The 19,752-nt window shown below is 44.7% G+C and overlaps 1 protein-coding gene across 2 annotated transcripts in view; it reads right to left on the bottom strand.

The window, feature by feature from the left end:
- Positions 1–10,703, bottom strand: part of Lrig3 (leucine rich repeats and immunoglobulin like domains 3) — a 50,652-nt gene extending 39,949 nt beyond the window's left edge. For both annotated transcript variants that reach the window (XM_036170214.1, XM_036170215.1), the window contains exons 1-3: positions 10,201–10,703; positions 4,576–4,647; positions 4,273–4,347 (exon numbers count right to left, since the gene is read on the bottom strand). In XM_036170214.1, coding sequence (XP_036026107.1) covers positions 4,273–4,347; positions 4,576–4,647; positions 10,201–10,439 — 386 coding nt within the window. In that variant the 5' untranslated portion in view covers positions 10,440–10,703. The remainder of the gene's footprint in view (positions 1–4,272; positions 4,348–4,575; positions 4,648–10,200) is intronic.
- Positions 10,704–19,752: the final 9,049 nt, after the last annotated feature.

The following is a 19,752-nucleotide window of genomic DNA, read 5'->3' as shown; positions in this document are numbered from 1 at the left end:
AGAGATGGCTAGGTCCCACAGTGCTGGACAGGAGGATCCTGAGGCTTGCTGGTCAGCCAGTCTATCGAAATCAGTAAACTCTAGGCTCACTGACAGACCCCATCTCAGATGATGATGATGATGACGATGAAGGAGAAGGAGAAGGAGAAGGTGGAGTTTGAGGAAGACACCCAACATTGCCCTCTGGCTTCCACATGGGCACACATACACCTGCACACATGTAAAAAGTTGACAATGGCATCTTGACTGTGATACTGACCTAACGGATATTTCCAGAAGTATGTACGTAAGAGCTGATCAGAACTCCAGAGGACAGATGTGTCCCAACAGCTGTCCCCGGCCCTGCCCAAACCCACCAACTGGGACACTCTAGGAGCGGGGTCAGAGAATGTCCATTTTTATCGCCACAAGCACTGCTAACAGCCACTGGTTTAACGCTTCTCATCTCTAGGACACTTGGCCAATGTCCACAGGTCAGCCAGTACTATTTAAACCATCATCCTCAAGACAGAGACTTGACCAGCCTCGTTTCACAATTAAACCACCGTGTCTCACAAATGAAACCCCCGCCCCAACTCATGTTACACGTTTCAAAAGTGCTTGGGCCGGGCCGTGGTGCCGCACACCTTCAATCCCAGTACTCAGGAGACAGAGGCAGGAGGATCACTGTGAATTCGAGGCCAGCCTGGTCTACAGAGCGAGTTCCCGGACAGGCACTAAACTAAACAGGGAAACTCTGTCTCGAGAAACCAAAAAAAAAAAAAAAAAAAAAAAAAAAAAAAAATACTGCTTGGAACCTGGATAAGTCACGCCATACCACATAAAGTGTGTGGCCAACAGTTTTACTTTGAGATATACTCATCTCAAATGGATTTTTCCATTTCTAAAAAACAAAGGGTTGGGGATTTAGCTCAGTGGTGGAGCGCTTGCCTGGCAAGCACAAGACCCTGGGTTCGATCCTCAGCTCAAACCCCACCCCCCCAAAAAAAAAATCAGACAAACAAACCCTATCTTGCCACAGCTTTGCAATGATTTGAGAGAGAAAGAGAAAAAAAAAATCAATCAATAAGAGACACAGACACACACACACAGCCCATGCCTTACCCCAGCCCATCAGAGAGTTCTGAGCCTTCTATTCAGGTCTTTTGCATCGTAAAAGATCTGTTATCATGTCAGAGATAAGCTTTGTTAGAGGCTGGCTGCTGACCTTCCAGCCAGCATCCCAAGTCCCTCATATTTTACCAGGCTTCAGAACTGTCTATCTTGTCTTTGGACATGGGATGCCATCTGACCCCACATTAGCTCCTGTCTCCTACAATTATAGGCAGAGACAAATATTCTACCAGCTAGTCATCTCTGAAGTCAGCTACTCCAACTGGGAGGGTCCCATGGCACACAGAAAAGGAAGACAATAGCATGAAGCTGGAGTATTAAACCTTTACCCTTAAGTTGTATAATATGCACGGAAGATATATACCACAAATGTTTTATATAAAGATATATATATATATATATATATATATATATATATATATATATATATGTGTGTGTGTGTGTGTGTGTGTGTGTGTATGTGTGTGTGTGTTTAAAAATATATATACATATATATATATATGCTTAAAACTCCAACTAATTTTTCCTTTTTATAACATAAATAGCCCAGAAAAATATTTTCTTCCCTCAAAAATGTAGAAAAACAAGCTAAAAAAAAAAAAAAAAACAAAACCTGATAACAAAGGTCAAATGTTTTTAGAAACTACTTTGAAAAATGCAGTTTGAATATAGTGCTAAGGCAAGTATGGAATCTGAGCCATGTCATGAAGTTTAATACCTTTTTTTTTTTTTTGCAATTTCAGAAATGTATTTAAAAGTACTGATATTTAGTTGAGATTACTTCCCAGGGCCTCTCTATGAAGGAAAATAAATATTCTGTCTACACAATAGGATACAGATGATATTAATGTTTTAGAAATAATAACTATATATTACAATATCCAGGAGAGCCTTCAGGAGAAAATAAAATATTTATACTAAGAAACCACCAGAGAGGTAAGGTTCTCAAGACCTTTCACGGGCATAAAAAAAAAAAACTATTTTTCACTCTCCATACTGCATGAGCAGACTCCTCACATAAATCACCCCCCACAGGGGCTTCCTAAGTTAAGCAATAATTGGGCCTCGCATTATGTGAGAGGTACAAAATAAGACTGCCCAGATGTGCTCTGACCGATGAAAGGGAAAGGAAGTGAAATTCTGGAGGCTAATTTGACACACAGCCTCATGAAAGCTAAGCACACGCAGAAACAGCATGTGGACCATTCCTAACTGCCCCCCCACCCTGCACCCCCATCGTTCCAGCCTCTGGCTTTCTAGATATAAGTGATGGCATTCAAAGGTGGGGTGGTAGCTAGTCAGTTCCAAGAGAAATTCATAACTTCCTTGCATGTTCTTAGACTTCCGACTCAACGACACGCCAAACTAGAAGCTGATATTCCACCCTACCCAGAGCAAAAGATACCGCAGACCCTCAGCCACCACAGTGCCAGGAGGTTCACAGAGTCTGCTGAAACACAGGACAAAGTCGACAGGGTAAAGAGAAACATTCACAGGCCCCCTTGGCCGGGCGAAAATAACTCCCAAGGCTGTAAGATGCCTTCCGCTCGGACACCAATAAAACATGAAGAAAATGGGTATTAATACTAATATGAAAACTTTTTTTTTTTTTTTTAAATTCAGTGTTTATTTGACAAATACCACGTGTCTTTTCTTTCGTTCCTCTCTGGTTCTGATCTTTGGGCAAACCACATGAGTATCAAATACCACTTAGTTCTTATTCAAACAGGAGACAAGCAGACTCGGAGGCTGCGGGGTGACTTGGCTGACCTGGGCCTTCAGTAAAAACAAACCACTATAAATCACTAGATGTAAGCAATTGGAGAGTGATCACTTTAATTAATTGACCAGCTCGCCTGAAATTTACTATATAACTTCAACCTTCCCAACACCTTTACCAGAAAAAAAAAAAAAAAAAAAAAAGGAACAATGGTAGCTTTTAATCAAGCTGTTTGAAGAACATGTTTTAACTTTGGAGACAAGTAAATTTTTAATTACTTAAGATCAGGACAGGAAATTGCTTAATTTTTGAAATTAAACCAGGAACATACAAAATGCCATTTTAAATGCTGCCAAGACAAGATGGTTCCTGAAACTGACCTGAGTACATGAGTATAAACATATTATCTGTACTGAAAATACAGAAAATCTGACATGATCTTAATTGTACCTGAAAAATTACTAACTCACGTTTTGACTTCACTTACTAATTTAACTACCTTTGTTGACATTTTCAGTGGGGGTTTCTAATCCTGATTCCCATGCCAGGCGCCATACTTAAAAGGTGATGCCAGATGACTCATTGATTAAGAGCAGACTCTGCTCTGGAGAGGACCCTAGTTCGGTTCCCAGCACACACATCCAGCAGCTGATAACTGATCCAGGAGATCTAGCGCCCCCTTTTGGACTCCAAGGGTACCTGCACTCACATGTGCACAAATCCACATACACATATAATGAAAAATAAAGACGAGACCTCAATGGCATATTACCAGTCCCTGTTATCCTCACAGGAAGTCTGAGCATTAACGACAAATATTATATAACGCAGGACCCACAGTTCTCAGGCCTGCCAACCGCTGAGCACTGTCAGAATTTAATTCTAGTCCACAGAACATAACCAAAGCTCTAAGTAACTTATTTTGAATCCCGGCAGTCAGGTTAGCAAAGACAGCAGAGTGTAAAGTGCATTGTAAGGATGCTTAAGGGCTTGGTAGCTTCATGGGTTGCCTAGCAAGCAAGAAGCTCTGGGTTCCACCCCCAGCTCCAAAACAAACAACAAACAAATACTTGAGATTTAGAAGTGGAAACAAGTTAATTTAAAGACGCCTTCTTTATTATGCCCTGGAAAGGGTATTCAAAGTTTGCTTCTAAGCGGTACATGCTAGTTCATATAAATCAGTGGTTCTCAACCTTCCTAACACTGCAATACAGTTCTTCATGCTGTGGTGACCCCCAACCATGAAATTATTTCATTGCTAATTCATAGCTATAATTTTGCTACTGTTATGAATCTTAATGTAAACATCTGATATGCATGATATCTGATCTGTAACACCCCGAAGGGGTCCACTGATTGAGAATCACTGATACAGATAGTACCTGCCACTCTCACAAACATACATGGGAATGATGGGAAAGATGTCGACATTCACTTACAAGGAGAGCTGTCTAATATTTGCGGAGACTGGTCCCAGGTTTGGAATGGTCTCCAGTTCATTGTTATTCAGCTTCCTAAGAATGCCAAAAAGAACAGAAAAGGCTAATTAGGTCATCTGAAATCCAAAGATGTGAAAACACTGTCTATTATTTAAAGACCCCGCCCTCCCGCCCGCCCACTTAAAAGTTTGTAGGAAGGTCTCCATAATCCAAAGGTTCATCCCGTGAAATGGTCTCGGGGTGGGGGTGGGGAGGGGCAGGACATTTTATGCAACCCTCAAATAGGAAGTGACTGGGACTCACACTTCTCGAAGGTTTTGGAGGTGGCTCAGGGAACTTGTCTGGATAGAAGATAACCTGTTGTGACTGAGGTCCCTGGAAGAAAAAAAAGGGGTATTACAAGCAGTTTCGTAAAAGTTACTAATATCACTTAATGATGTACCATGCAGAGCGGGGTTCTGAATTATCTCTCTCAACACCAGTGGCAAGAAGAGAAATAATCGGACCACTCTGCCCACAAACTAAATGGCAACCAAATGTCAAACTCGAAATGACAAACTCTGAGGGCAAATTTAGTTTAAGAGGCTGGCAGATTCAAATACTTGAAGCCCACAAGCATTTTAAGAGCTGTTTTTTTGGCACATGGTGAACAGACCTTTTATGAACTGGAGCTTGCTTCAGCCTCTCATCTCTCTCCCCACCCTCAACTTGATACAATGACATCATAGACTATGAAAAGTAGCTAATTAGACAGGAACCTTGTTGCTGAAACAAGGACTCTGAAGAAACATTTTGATTATCACAAAATTAAGTAGCAATGTCCTTATGGCAGTCAAAGAGAACAGAGGTTGGCATCCATGGGTAGTTATTTTAGCTATTTGTTTCTCTGCATTAGTTAAGGGACTAGAGGGTGTGTGTGTGTGTGTGTGTGTGTGTGTGTGTGTGTGCGCGCGCGCGCATGCGCGCGCGCAATCGCACACGCCCCTGAATGTACATGCTCAAAGGGATACACCACAGCCTGAATCCTCTCCCCTAAGAACTCTTTGAATTTCAATATCCAATAATGCAGCACACCATTTAAACCACACCAACCATCTATTAACGCAGGGCAAGCGGTACAAGCATTTTGGTCGCTAAAAGAAACGTGCTTCTTACTCAAAGGCCCCGTAAAACTTCACAACAATTCCCACAGGCGTCACAGGACTAAAAGTAACCAACTCCTAGCCACACTGCTCTGGGTTAGGAAGTCCACCCAGCATCACGATTTGAAAAAAGGAACAAGATCCAACAAATGTTTCAACATCCCATCTACATGCCTCCAAAGTAGTACAAGGAAGACAAAATGGTTGGAACAGTCACTAGGAACAAGGTTCAAGCCCAACGTGGCTGGAAGCTCCCTTTCCGGAAGAGGCAAGCCCATCCTTGGCTAATTCCTCAGTGTTGAAAATGAAGACTTTTAAATCACCAAAGTTTTAGATAACTAAAGTTAGCTGCTGACAAGCATGAACCACACTACCTCCATCAGAATGTTCTCCCACAAACAAGAGAAAAACAGAAATCACACACCCAGAGAATCAGTGTTGCTGCTTGCTCAATCGACAACTGGAAATGAAGGAGCCTGTCATTCTCCATGCTTTTTGTTTTGAGAGTTAAGCCCTAATTTCTGTGTTTCACCCTAAAAGAAAATAAAAATAAGGAACTTGCAAAGATTTTATTCAAGCTCTGTTTGCCTAGAGACCTACCAGACAGTAACAGACATGAGCAGATTTGTTCTGGTGGAGTTATAACATGAAGGGGGGGGGGGAAATCTGGCTCCCATTTCAACTATAAAAATCCTGCAATTACAACCACTGCTGTGCACGCTCACCACGCTGGCTGGAGCCAGACACTTTCCCCTCTCAGTCCAGCCCAAGTCCATCTGGAGTTCATCAAGGAAGCAGAGAGCCCAACAACTCACGTTAGCAGTCAAACAAAAACCTGAGTGCCTTTAGCACCCCAGACAGTCACAGATTGCTCACATGGTTTAAGACACAACCCAGAAAGGAGTCTTCCACCTGGGGCTTTAGCCTTACTCCACAGACCGTCATTTGGACCTACTTAACTCAAGAATGCTGAGCCTGCCCCCACCCACCATTGTTTCCTCCGTTTGAAAAGCCTGGGGAGGGGGCAATCTGGTATTTACATTTCATCCAGTTGATTTTCTTTTAAATTAAAAGAAAAGCTCATTGTAAGGATTATTTCACAGGGAATCCTGGGAGAAATGAGATGTGGGGGCTCAAAGTTTCCCACCAGTCAGGGGATGAGGTCTCCCTCCCCAGCCTCCCCAACAAAAGGTCTTTAAACTGGGAACAGCCTGCAGCCCAGTGTACATTCTGGGGACACTGGTTTCATGTCTTCCAGCAGGAGCTGGCAGCCATACGTATTTCAGTTACGGCAAAGGCTTCCATCCTCAGATCTGTATACTATTAAAACCATATTATATGTGGGGAACGGAGAGAAAAAAAATTCTTAAGTGACTTTTACTGCTAAATACTTAAAGCCATGGAACGTTTAATTTACCTAAATTTAATTTTTTTAAAGTAATATACATTTCGGAAATAATTATCTTTTCAGAGGATGTTACATTTTCCTACATCGTCCCTCTATTATTTTTATGGATGGAACACTGAGAGATTCGGGACATAAGACGCCAGTGTTTCCTTGAACCCAGGATAGAAATCATTCCATGGGAGGGCATGATTGTTATGTGAAGTTCCTTAAAAGAACATCTTTTCCCGGGAAACTTTTTTTCTTTTTACAAGATTTGCTGTGATGAGGCCAATACATGGGTTGGGCAAGGCGTTAACTATTTACCCAGAAAGCCACTGGGCAAAGGCTTGGGGAAAAAAAAAAATCAAACCCTGTGTATGGTAGAGTCACTTTATCAAGGGAATGAGCATATGTGAAAACTATTGACTTCACAGCACTTGGGGCTAGCTAGTGTTTTCTTCTTTTTAAACATTTGGAAATCTGGCTTCCGGCTCAAATTTGAAAAAAAACAAAAACAAAAACGCAAAGACAGTGGTGCTTCTTCACCCCAGAGGGGCCTGCCAAGCTGCTAACTCAGCAGAAATATGGAAAGGCGAAAAACAAAAAGTCAGGCTTGTAGCTGTTTTAAAACACGGACCCAAAGCGACTCATAAATCAGCCTACTAGGCTCAAAGTTTGGGTCTGGAAAATATAGACGAACAGCTGGGGAAACCATAAGGACTTTTACTCCCCTCCCCACCCCCAGCTGCCATCAACTCCAGAAGATTCCCTAACAGGCCAACACCAAAGAAGTCACCCCAGCACAAACCACCTTTCGGACTTTCGCCTCAGCCCTGTTCAGAGCACAAACATTTCCACGTGATCAGATGCATCATCTGAAATCCCAGCTAGAATCTCGAAACACTTGAGGTGCCAGTTGGCAATCAAACCATCTCCCCCCGCCTCCCCCCACCTTGGCTAAATCACGTATTTTAACAAGCCCTCCTCCTCTTTGGGTTCAGAGCTCCAAATGCACAAAGGTTTTCGAGCGAGGCTCCAAGCAGTGACTTTATTAATAGCCACTTTCATTACAGGACTGCAGGTTCGTTCTCAAAGCAGGAGCAAGTACAGTGTTATTATTGTTCAGTTCCAACTATTCAGCTTTCCACTCAAGGCGCTCCTGTGGTAATAAATGACAACTGGATAAAGTGGGGACACACACACACACACACACACACACACACACACACACGCAGCACAGACGTTCATAACTTGCACGTTCAACAAAGGGAACAAAAGGCCCACAAGCATACTTTCCTGAACTTTCTCATCAACTGTTGCAAAGACAAACTTTTGCTCTTTGAATGACCCGAGGAAAGGAGAGCTGTGCCGAACAAGACACATTTTTCTACTCACTCGCTCCCTGGTCGCAGAAGCGGTCTACTTAAGAGCTTTTGTAATTATGTAAGATTTAACCAGCAGCAACTTACACCTCCTGTTGCAATACACCAAATAACAGGGAGAGGAACTCAATGGCACATTGCTTTTTGTGCTCTTCTCTGAAGTGAAGAACAGAACTCTAGGGCTTTGAGGACAGACAAAAGAAACCCTGACAATAAAGAACTTAAGACCACATGGTCTGGTGACACCTAGGAAGATGGTCAGATGTCACAGGAGTCCAAGAGCGGAGGGGAGGCTGTCCAGATGAGAGGTCACAGCGGGACCTCTGAAAACAGACTTAAGTGCTTATTTATACAAGTGGGATGTATTTTCACATACATTTAAGGAATGTGGACTTGTATTGAGAAGATTTACTACTGGCGGAAATGTAATTAAAGACTGTGCTAACCAAATAAACTGTCATTTGTTAGTGTGCCACCAAATTATCTGCAAAACAAAATCCTAATTAGGTCAGCTCTCTTTAAGAACTTTTAAATAGGCATTGAATCCCCCTTTCGATTCAACTCTGCTTCCAATCCAGATCCACGGTTCTCTAAAATGCCTCTAGATTCCAAAGCACAATACTGTGTGTACTGACGGCATTTTATGGGCCACCTGTCATTGAGGAACCAAAGTTAGACTGAGCAAGCATTTCTAAAAGGCACTCCAGGGAAGGGCCATTTTAGTTTGCTCTCCATGCCTCGGCTATCCATAGGTGTTCGCCTCCAGGCATTCACATGTTCCATATGTTGTCAATGGAGCCATTCTGCTTCCCATGGAGGCGGCAGCGCGACCCCCCACCTCCCCCAAGAGGCAATTGAATGGAATTAGCCACAACTAATTGAAAGTCTTCCTGCTTTAGGCTCAAGTCTTTATCTTCCCTTTCACGAGTAATAAAAGCTGCTCCATCAGACACTCCATAATCAGCCATTAAATATCAATCCAATTCTCGTTAATTCTATTTCCTTATTAAAACCCCTTCTTGAAACAAGGCGCTTTGTTTGATGGTCAACAGTTTATAGCTGATCAAAGAATTTAGGTTGGCACACTGGTTCAAAAACACGACTTCTTAGGCCGCCTGACCACTAGTGTCAAGACCTTCGACGATTGTTTAAGAGCTGAGAATTTCCACTAGGCCTAAATTTAGGAATCTTAAGTATGAAGTGCAATTTGATGATTGCAATTTTTTTTTTCTTTTAAGCAGGACAACTGTTCCTTTTTAATACAACTTTTTTTAAAATTTATTTATTTTGCTTATGGCTTAAACACCCCCTCCAATTTTAACAAAATTAGGGGTTGGGAGAGAATAAGGAGGGGTGACATTGGTAAAAACTCGCATTTCCAAGTAAATTACATTTTCTTCTGTGTTCTTCCACACAGTTGGCAGCGACTTCGGGCTTTCAGACCTCTCAGCTGAAAATACGCCAAACAGCACTAGGCGCTGGTCCTCAACCTTCACAGCGCTGCTGGAGGAGGTGTCGGTTCTGAAAACCCACGTTCCTCCCCTTGCTTATCTACAGATCAGACTTCGCACCCAACTTCTCACCGGAACCAAGACGCATTACAAAGTGGCCCGGGAGGGAGGCTGATGGTCTGCTAATGTGAAATTAAGCACAGAAAGAAGAAAGGTCTGTGCACCACAGCTTGAGGAGGGGGTTCTACGTGAAAGGCGCGAAAGCAGTGACTGGGGACAGGCAGGGACTCTAAACCACTGGGAAGACAAGGTTGGGTCCGTTTCCCAAATAATAAACTCAGAAGAAAACATGGAAAATCCGGGGTCTCCACAGACTGGCTCCTGCGGTCGCGGGCGTCTGGTCCTCTGGCCCGGGAGTGGCGAGCCAAGCGCCCACCTGCGCGGACGCAGAGGGAGATTGAGTTCCCCCAAGGGGCTCCACTCGCGGCCTGGGCAGACTCCGCTCGTCCACGCACCCCTCGGTGGGGCCGTCCCCTCCACCCTACGGGAATGATACTGATACTCACAGCCGGGCGACCCAGGCCGGGAGGGGATCAGGAAGGCGAACGAGCCGCCGGCGGCTGCAGTCTAGCAGGTCCCCGAGGCAGTGGCAGGCGGCTGGGCATGGGCGCCGTGCAGCATCCTCCGAGGGCTGTCCCGGCGCCCCGTGGCCTCCGTGTCCCGCCGGGCCCGTGCGCCCCAGCCCCGCGCACAGCAGCAACCCCAGCGCCGCCGCCGCGGCCGCTCGGAGCCTGGGAGCATCCATCGCCGGAGCTCCGCAGCCTCGTGCCAACTCTCTCCCTCTTCCCCTCCCCCGACGAGCACCGACTCCCCGGACCGGGTTGGACACGCCGATCGCGGCCGCGTGCTCCTCGCCTGCTCAGGGTCGGCACCGAAGGCCTCGCATGCCCGCGCGCAGCGGGAGAGCCAGCAGCGAAGGACGGCCAGCGGCGGCGCGGGCAGCCCGAGCGGCGTCCGAGAGCTCGATCGCCTGTAGAGAAACTTTTCCGCCTGCGGCGGGCGGCGGGGGCGCGAAGTCCCGGCGCGGCCGAGCGGCGAGGCGGGGCCCGGAGGCGGGCGCTCGCCCATTGGCTCGCCCGGGCCCCCGCGGCCACGTGACAATAACAAGGCTCCAACCCTCCCCGGCCGGCGCCTAGGAGAAAGTGGAGCTGAGATTGTAGGAAATTCCGAGTTACATTTTTCCAGCGTCTGCAGCCAGAAGTCTCCGCTATGTCCTGGGAACCATAGATGAGATGGAATGGAAGGGGGAAAGCGAGCCAGCGGAGGACTGAGCTCGCTTGCTGCTCAGATGTGGAGTGACTTGGAGAAACTTTAGGGAGTACAGTTAAAGTGGTTTTGGTGTGAGGGAGCGGTTCAATTCCAAGCGAAAAGAACTGTGTCAATTAGTTTACTATTCGCGGATGAAACAGCTGCTTTGATGGGAGGAAAAAAAAAAAACAGTTTTAATATTGATACCAGTAGGGTCTTTTTATGCCCACAAATCGGATACATACATACATCCATAGCCTGGCAATCCAACCCTGGAAGACAGAGTGTTGTGAGTTCCAGGCCAGCCAGGACAACACAGTGAGACCCTTTCTCAGATGTATGTATGTATGTATGTATGTATGTATGTATGTATGTATGTATGTGTGTACACGCAGACAGATAAGACACAATATGATTTTGAGTCCTGTAGCTTGGTTTACAATGGATGGAGCTGGAAGAAATAATCTTTTAATAAACCCGAGTTAGCAATCAGATTTCCTTCAATAGCTAAGAGCAGTAATATATACTAAGGCCTTGGAAGAAAAAAAAATACACGTACCTTGGTCTACCTGGCTTTTGGGTGATGACAGATCTTGAATGAAAAGGTTATCAGAATTAAATATACTTGCCTGTTTGTGGGGTTAATTGGGGCTGTGAAATCAAACTACAAGACTTCCCAGTAAAGTCTTGTCTGGACACTTCTGCAGGTAACCTGGGCAGCAAGGTGTTGAATGTGATGGAGACCTCGGAGATGCTCGGCTATCCCCTCCTGGGGGAAAAGTAAGAGGCCCTAAAGAGATACCTAATACTTTGTGGGGTGGCATGAACTAACTTGAAGGCTCCATTTCTCTGGGCTGTGTGTTGCGTGGTTTCTGCCCACGCATGTCTGTGGCTGGTGCTGCTTAACATGCTAGTTGATGTGCAATTGAAATAGCTGGCGGCGATGCCCATTGGTTCCCACTGTAGCAAATCACCTGTGTGAGCACTGTCTAAAGTTGACACACCCTAGTTTAGGTAAGATCTTTCCATCTGCCCGTAGCTCTGTCACACTTCAGGACGATAGACAAGAAATAGTTACAATTACAGGGGCCTCGGTTTAGAGTTGTGTTCACCACAGTGGGGCCATGGATTTTTCCAGGCTCATGTTGTTTGAGTAGTTTACATAAGGGAAACCAGGTTTGCTTCACTGAAGTTTCTAAACACAGGGGAGATCTCAGTACACTCATGCTGGTGCTGTTACGTGGGCTGAGTGCCTCGGCACGCTTCTGAGATGTCAGGGACAATCAGAAGTCTGTCGTCATTTTGGCAATGTAGGGCTCACTTTTCCTGTGTGCACTCCATTTCACTTTCTTTGTGAATTAAAATTGCACTTCTGTATGTGTATTTACATCTCACCCTGGTTTCCAGTCCAGAACTTTCTCCTAAATAACACACACACACACACACACACACACACACACACACACACACACACACTTTTACCAGTCACCCACAGGACACCTCATACTGGGTATTCAAATATGAAGTGTCTAGAATCCTGTTTCAGCATCCCCGAAGTTCACTCATTTTCCTCCTGTGTCCACTGTCTCAAACAAGGTTGCTTCTCTCCATCCAGGTGACTACAGGTGACCCATCCTTCATCCTTAGCCCCACCTCCATAACCAACCAGCATGCTCTGTTGAAGCCAACCAGGAAAGGACCTTGTCTCCATCTCCTCAGACATCACGCAAACTCAGACTCCACAGGCTCCTTCCCATCTGGCAGTCTCCAGCCCTTTCCTCACGAGGCAAAGACCGCTCAAATCAGGGCCTCGGCCTATGGTTCCACTGCTCAGTTCCTTTCTTGGGTTCCATTGTCTTGGAAGTAGAGTTTGAAATTCTGAGAGTGACCTATGTCGGCTTTCTTTAGCTGACTATAATCCCCTAACCCGAAAACTCTCCTGATTCACTGCAAAGCTGTGTGGTTTGCTCTTTGGTCCTGACACCTCTTAGATGTCCAGGTCACTCTGCCACTCCTCAGCCTGGTCTGTTTGCTTTGGAGTCCCTCCTAACCCAGCTTCTCTAGGCTCTGCTGAACTCCCCCACCCTCCATTTTCTCCCTCTGCATTCACTGGGTTGAGTTTCTTAATCAGCTCACTGGGAATACAATCAAAGCTTAACCAATCTTCCCTCTATCAGTGCCTTGGATAAGTCCCTGTCGTGCACTGTCCTCTCTGCAACACCTACTGACTGTGGCCTAGGTCTCCTCTGAAGGCCACCAGCTCCTCCCCATTATACTCTTTTGCCTCTGTGTGCCCCTGACAGTTAGTAGCTAGCTGATCCTCAGTCGGTGCAGACTGGTTTGTATTGATAACTACACAATTAAAAGGCTTTGACTTACCCAAGTAAATATGAGCGCAACAAGAAGAGACACACTCACCGGGCAGCGGTGGTGCAGGCCTTTAATCCCAACACTCAGGAGGCAGAGACAGGTGGGTCTCTGTGTGTTTGAGGCCAGCCTGGGTTACAGTGTGAGTTCCAGGAAAGGCACCAAAGCTATGCAGAGAAACCCTGTCTCGAAAAACAAAACAAAACAAAACAAACCCCCAAAATAAAAAACAGAAGAAGAAGGAGAAGGAGAAGAAGAAACACACTCACTTTTATGATAACTTGAGAGCATGGGAAATATCCTTTACAGGTAACCCCTTAAGCAATGTTATCAAATTAGATTAGAAAAAAAATTTTTTTCCCAAATGGGAAGGAGGCTTCTACTTCATTTTTATGCTTCTGTAACAGAACACCTGATGCTAAGAAACTTACAACAAATAAGGTTGGCAATTCCAAGATTAGGGGTCCATATCTAGTGAGGACCTTCCTATATTGTACCACCCCATAGCAGAAGACATGCAAGAGAGGAAGAGGGGGAAGGAGAGAGGAAGAGAGGATGCGGGAAAGGAAGGCAGTACTTATCCTTTTATAGGGATCCTCCTGTGGCCAGAATAGCATTAATCTGGTCATGAAGCCAGAGCCTTTAAGATGCAGTCAATGTCAACAACATTGCATTGGGGTTGTGTCTGCAGGACACGAACATGGAGGAACACATTCTACCACTTCTGAATCTCTAGGAAACGTCATCCCACAGATGTCTTCCCAGGGAACCCAGAGTCAGTCAGCAGCAGCGAAGGAGGCTTTCTGGGTATGGTTTACTCTTACACTGAAAGTCACATGATGACTGAAGGTAGAAGCCAGGGCACGGAAAGGACGTGGAGTGTCATCCATCTCAGCACATCCTTTAGTCACACGGTCAATGGAAAGGGTGCCTCTCCTGCACAGCAATGTAATGCAAGGCATTGCTTTTGACTAACTCACCAAGGCCTTCATCAAGCAAAGGCCGGAGAAAGGTTTCACTGGACACGTATCTATCTAGGACAACGGGGCCCAAATGTGACTTGAGGTTCCCCACAGTTCTGTGTGGATTCCTTTGTATTCTGTAGGAATAAAACTGAAAGCAAAGTCCCTGGGAAATAGATAGAGAAAAGCACCGTGCTTTTTTTTTTTTTTTTTTTCTGACATGTTTGTCAAGGTTGAGAGGGAACCATGGAGAGCGATTACATCACAGAGGTTTGGCTCTGCTTTTCTGGGTGGTGGTGGCCAGTGCTACCACCCCAGTGGGCGCACATTTCCTAGGCTGACAGTGGATTGTTGCAAAGTTGAGCTTGGCTCTCTTTCCCCTCCTTCTCTCCCACACCTTCCCTCTATCTGTTCTGCCTTTTACTATGGGATGGTTACAACAGGAAGTCCTCCCCAAGTATGGGTGCCTTGGGCTTGGACTTTGTAGCCTCAACCACTGTTAAGAAACACATCTTTGGGGTTGGGGATTTCGCTCAGTGGTAGAGACGCCTTAGCCAATTGTTGATCCTCTCTGGTGAATGTCCTTTCCTACCCTAAGCCTCACCTATGGCCAACTGAGTTGTTGTGGCTCATGTCTAATCAATACGTCATTAGGAATGAAGTAGTCACATCCATTCTGACTGGGAGTCACTTACCATTTCTACTAAAATGAGACGAAGCGTTGGATTTCTTCTTCCTTCTGAGAATCACAGTGTCACCAGGTAGCTGAAAATGAAAATTAACTTTTCTTTGGAAAATGTCTAAATCATACTAGTTTCTCATTTACACCTCCCCTCCCCCAGGGAACTAGAAATCTATTTCCCAAAGTGCCTACTACTGCCCATTTTGTGACTAGTACATCCCAGACCTGGTGGCTTGGGGTTTTTGTTGTTTTTATTATTATTATTTTTATTTTTTTTTTCCTTCTTTTGCCTCCGACAAGCATTTGACTGGGTTGGCTCATTACACACTCATGCACGCAAGCTCTTCTCTCTTTCCACCCCCCACCAACAACAAGTGAGAGACTTTCTTATCTTGAGTGCTGGCAAGGCCAATGACTCAGAGATAAGAGGTAATAGAGGTGCTAGGTTGTCAGTTTTAACATCCAGGGACAAGCATGAAGCTGAACTGCAAGGCCCTTGCCTTATCGTTAAAGTGAATGACAGGGTTTGTGTACCTGTGAACTGTGAAAAGAGGGAAAAGATAAGGCAATGGAGAAAGAAAAAAAAAAAAAAAAAAAAAAGCAACAGTCCCTGCTAGTGTTGCCAAACGGAAATGCCCCTGTGCTCAGTCACCTGCCGGGGCTTCCCCCTCACTCCCTTTCCGCACACTCAGGCACACACAAAATGCAGTTTCAAATGGAAAACCCCCTCTTGCTCTACAAAAATCTGTGTCTGGAAAGAGGGGGTCCGCTGATTGTGACATTATTTAAATTAAAAGCAAACACGGTCGTCTGAACATTGACTTAGCTACAAATTAAATACATGCTGCTTTACGTTGTACTTACTTCTCAAATCACCCTCTAGGAAGAATGTGTGTGTGCTCTGCCACTCATACTTTGGATAAAAGTAGATACCCAGGAAATCAACTAGGCACCACCTGTCCTGCGCTCCTGGGTGTCTGAAGATAGAGCTGGGGAGGTGGGCAAAGGTGGGCCCATTGCCCTCACGGGGTTCTCCTCAATGCAGCACCCTTTGCCAGCAAGGGCCCCTTAGGGGGTTTAGTCCTTCTGGTCCCTTCACTCGGCTCCTAACCCCCAGCAAGCCTCAGTCCTCAAAGTTCACTGGGACATCCCAAGCGCTAACCACCTCCCTAGACCAGCCCTTCTTTCTGATGTGCAGAACACAGATGCGTGACAAAGTCCCTGAGGTGGAAGTGGAGAGATCAGAGGTGAGGTGGCACAGCTCTCCACACCCTGAGGGCTGCTCACTCCACCCTCCTCTTCTAGAAAATGCCTCAAATAAGACTGTGCTTCACAGTAAAACTTCAGAACTTAAAAGTCCCACGTAAAGTCAGATTCTTAATATTAATTTGTAATGTGTTTTAATAAATATGTAATAGTAATTATTAACAATATAGGATATATAATGTAATACATACTACAATATGAATAACTTAATAAAAATATAAACACATTATATAACATATAATTATATATAGAGAGAGATAGACAGTAAGATAGATAGATAGATAGATAGATAGATAGATAGATAGATAGATGATAGTCTGTTTGTGTATGTGCACTGTGAGCATGTAGTGCCTACAGAAGTCAAAAGAGGCATCAGATTCTCTGGGACTAGAATTGTAGATAGCTGTGAGCTACCGGGGTAGGGAGGGTGCTGGGAATTGAACTCAGGTCCTCCACAAGAATAGTCAGTGCTCTTAACCACTGAGCCATCTCTCCAGCCTGGAGCAAACCCTTTAACTTCCAAGTTGTCACCCTCTTTTCATTGTTTGGAGAGGTCAGATGGGTGAGCCACAGAAACCATTTGCTGCTGGAAGAATTTACGAATGCGGGTGCTGGAATTCACTGATGCTCCAGCTGTTAAATGATAATGAAATGGAGATAGAAGAAAAAAAAAAGGTATTTTTGTGACCTCACATAAGGTCCTAAATCTATGTGCTATGGTAGCATACTGTATGAATTTTTATTGGGAATTGTATTATGCCGCCTGAAGAAGTTATGCATTAACTCAGTTTGCTATGATATATGCCATGAGGTCAAAAAGAATCACTAAACATATTTACTAAAAAGGATTCCTGTGTGCCTCTTGGGACCTTCCTGTAAAACGTTTTTCTCCTACTTCTTGGATGAACAGTTAGTCTACACGATTCTAAGAATTAATTTGCATTCCCAAGTCATGGGCGTGTTCATAAATGGTTTATTTATTGCTTTTCTATACAGCTGCATCCTCTTCATGATTTTACATTTACTCAGGCCTATCCAGTTATTAAGGTGACTTTATGTTGCACATTCTCAGGATCCAGTGCCCTGTATTACACTCAGCTTCTGTTCCTAAACACGAGGACACACACTATCACACTGTCCCTGTGAGTGACCAGTCCCAGGGACCCACACAGTAGAAGGAGCAAACCCACTCCCACAAGTTGTCCTCTGACCTCCACACTGGCTTACACACACACACACACACACACACACACACACACACACACACACTAAATATAATAAAATCATAAACTAGTTTAGCAAAAGGTCTTACATACTTCGGTGGTGTTCAGACATTAATACAAAAGATTCCTATTGAAATATTGGTGTAGAGTGTAAAGATCCCAAAGGAAGCTTGTGATCTCGCCATCTCATCCAGGCACACCTGTCTGCTGCAGGCAAGGACCTCTGCTCCCAGACAGTTCACTCAGACCTGAGTGGCTTTGTGGGGGCGGGGAGACATGGGTCCTTTCAGTTCCCCGGGAATGAATCATGCCTGCTGTTTGCTGCCATTTGAACTTTTCGGTCCCCACCCCTCCCCCAACTCCCAGAGGGAAACTGAGGTCTTGTTTAGCCAGCAATGTTCTTGAATCTTGTCTATGCAATTTAAAGAATTGCAATTATTTTTAACATCATCTCACAACACCCGCTCATCTGACACGCTGATCAACAGATGGAACACTTAGTTTCATCTTACATGTTTGACAGAGGTTAAGCGTGCAGACATGGGGGGCGAAGTCCCTTGCAAACTCCTTATGTTAGCAGTGTTTGCAAGCACCCACAACTCATTATTACCGTCACCATTATTATTTCTACAGTGCTGGGGAATGGGCCTAGGGTCCCACACATGCTAAAAAGGTGTTCTGCCAGTGAACGAGCTTCCTAGGGTCCTCTATTGACTTTTGAGTCAAAGTCTTGCTAAGTTTCCCAGACAGGCCTCAAAGCTTTGATCCAGCTGCCATGGCACTCCAGTGCTGGGAATACAGATATTCCCCAGCGCACTTAGCTTCTTAATGTCTCTAAGTGTCTGCTGTGTACTAAACCATTATTTTCTACGGCTCCCCATAGAGTATCCATGTATTTGTCAGGTAGAGAAACCACGGTATGAGATGCTAAGAAATTTACCTGTGTTGGAGTTGGGAATGCCAACCTACTCCATCTGACTCTGCAAGTTGCCCCTTTCCCACTGCATTACATCCCTTTACTGTAGAGTTGGAAGAGGTGGTTTTCCAAAGTCTCCCTTTCTGCTCCAAAGAAGAACTTCCAAGTCGGCAGCCTGGGAGCAACAGGTGAAACATGGCATTGCAACCACTGTTCCTCAGCCCCTTCTTTGGACATTGATTAATGTTTGGGAAGAAGGCTTGTGCATATGCACGGCTCAGTCACTTGAGAGTCTGGTCTGTAAAGGTTGAAGGCTGTTGCCCTTGCCTTGGTATCACAAGGAGGCTTGAGATTCTGAGGACAGTAGACTCTTCAGAAAGATTTCTTCTACTGTCTAAACCACCACAACTCTCCAGGGGCTGCTGACTTGTCAGGGATATTTTAATCATCCCTGCTCCCTATGGGAAGCTTGGCTAGGAACCTAAGCAGTTGGTTATTAGAGTTAGAGAAAAACAAAAACAAAAAACAAAAAAACCAACATGCTAAAAGAGAAGGCTGCTTCCCTTTCTTCACAAGTTTGTCATGGGCTATACTTAGTTTAGAAAACTGTGAATGATGCCCACGTGCTCCCAGAAGTCCGGACAAAAGGTATGTTAGTGCTATAGTTATATTCCAACTGTTGACAATCTTTACATGTGGTAACAGTATTTCTTTTCCTTTGGTGTGGGGGTTAATGATAATCTTTGTGTTTCTCTGACTCCTGTATGGTCTAAAGAGAGCATTTAAAACACATAAGATTCTCAGACTGGCTCAGTTTCCCATCAGTTTTTGTTTGAGGTTGCCCTTGAAGCCATTGCCCTAGAAGCATTGATGAGGCTTCCCTGAATTGGGAGATGTTCCCTAAGTTGCTCAATGATATTATGAGTTAATCATTGCTCAAATTCAAAGACCAGGGCTGGGAGTATAGCTCAGTGGTACAGAACTTCCTCAGCATGCATGAGACCCTAGGTTTGATCCCAGTACTGTTAACAACATCCTACCCTGGGATCCAGTAACCAGCACTATTAAAAAAAGGAATCGTTGACCTAATTCAAATCATAACTTTTTTGTTTTTACTTTGTACGTCATTCAGCACAGTGATAATGATTTCTACAAGGAATAATACAGCCGTATGAAATTGAGCCTTCTAAAATTCTTATATTTTTGGTTGTGAGCCTAGCCTTTAACAGCTGAGTCATCTCTCCAGCCCGCCTTCTAAAATTCTAATACAAATAGAGAGACATATTCTACTATTAGTAAGAGAAAGTGCTAGAGACATGCCCACCCTGGGTTAAAAGTTGTAAATTCATTTTCATCATCTAATATTATGTGTTCTCATCTATGATGTCCTATGC

This window comes from Onychomys torridus, chromosome 20, assembly GCF_903995425.1.
Source record: "Onychomys torridus chromosome 20, mOncTor1.1, whole genome shotgun sequence".
Classification (NCBI taxonomy): Eukaryota; Metazoa; Chordata; class Mammalia; order Rodentia; family Cricetidae; genus Onychomys; species Onychomys torridus.
Note: the sequence above shows the minus strand (reverse complement) of the source record. Positions and strands in the feature narration are given on the sequence as shown.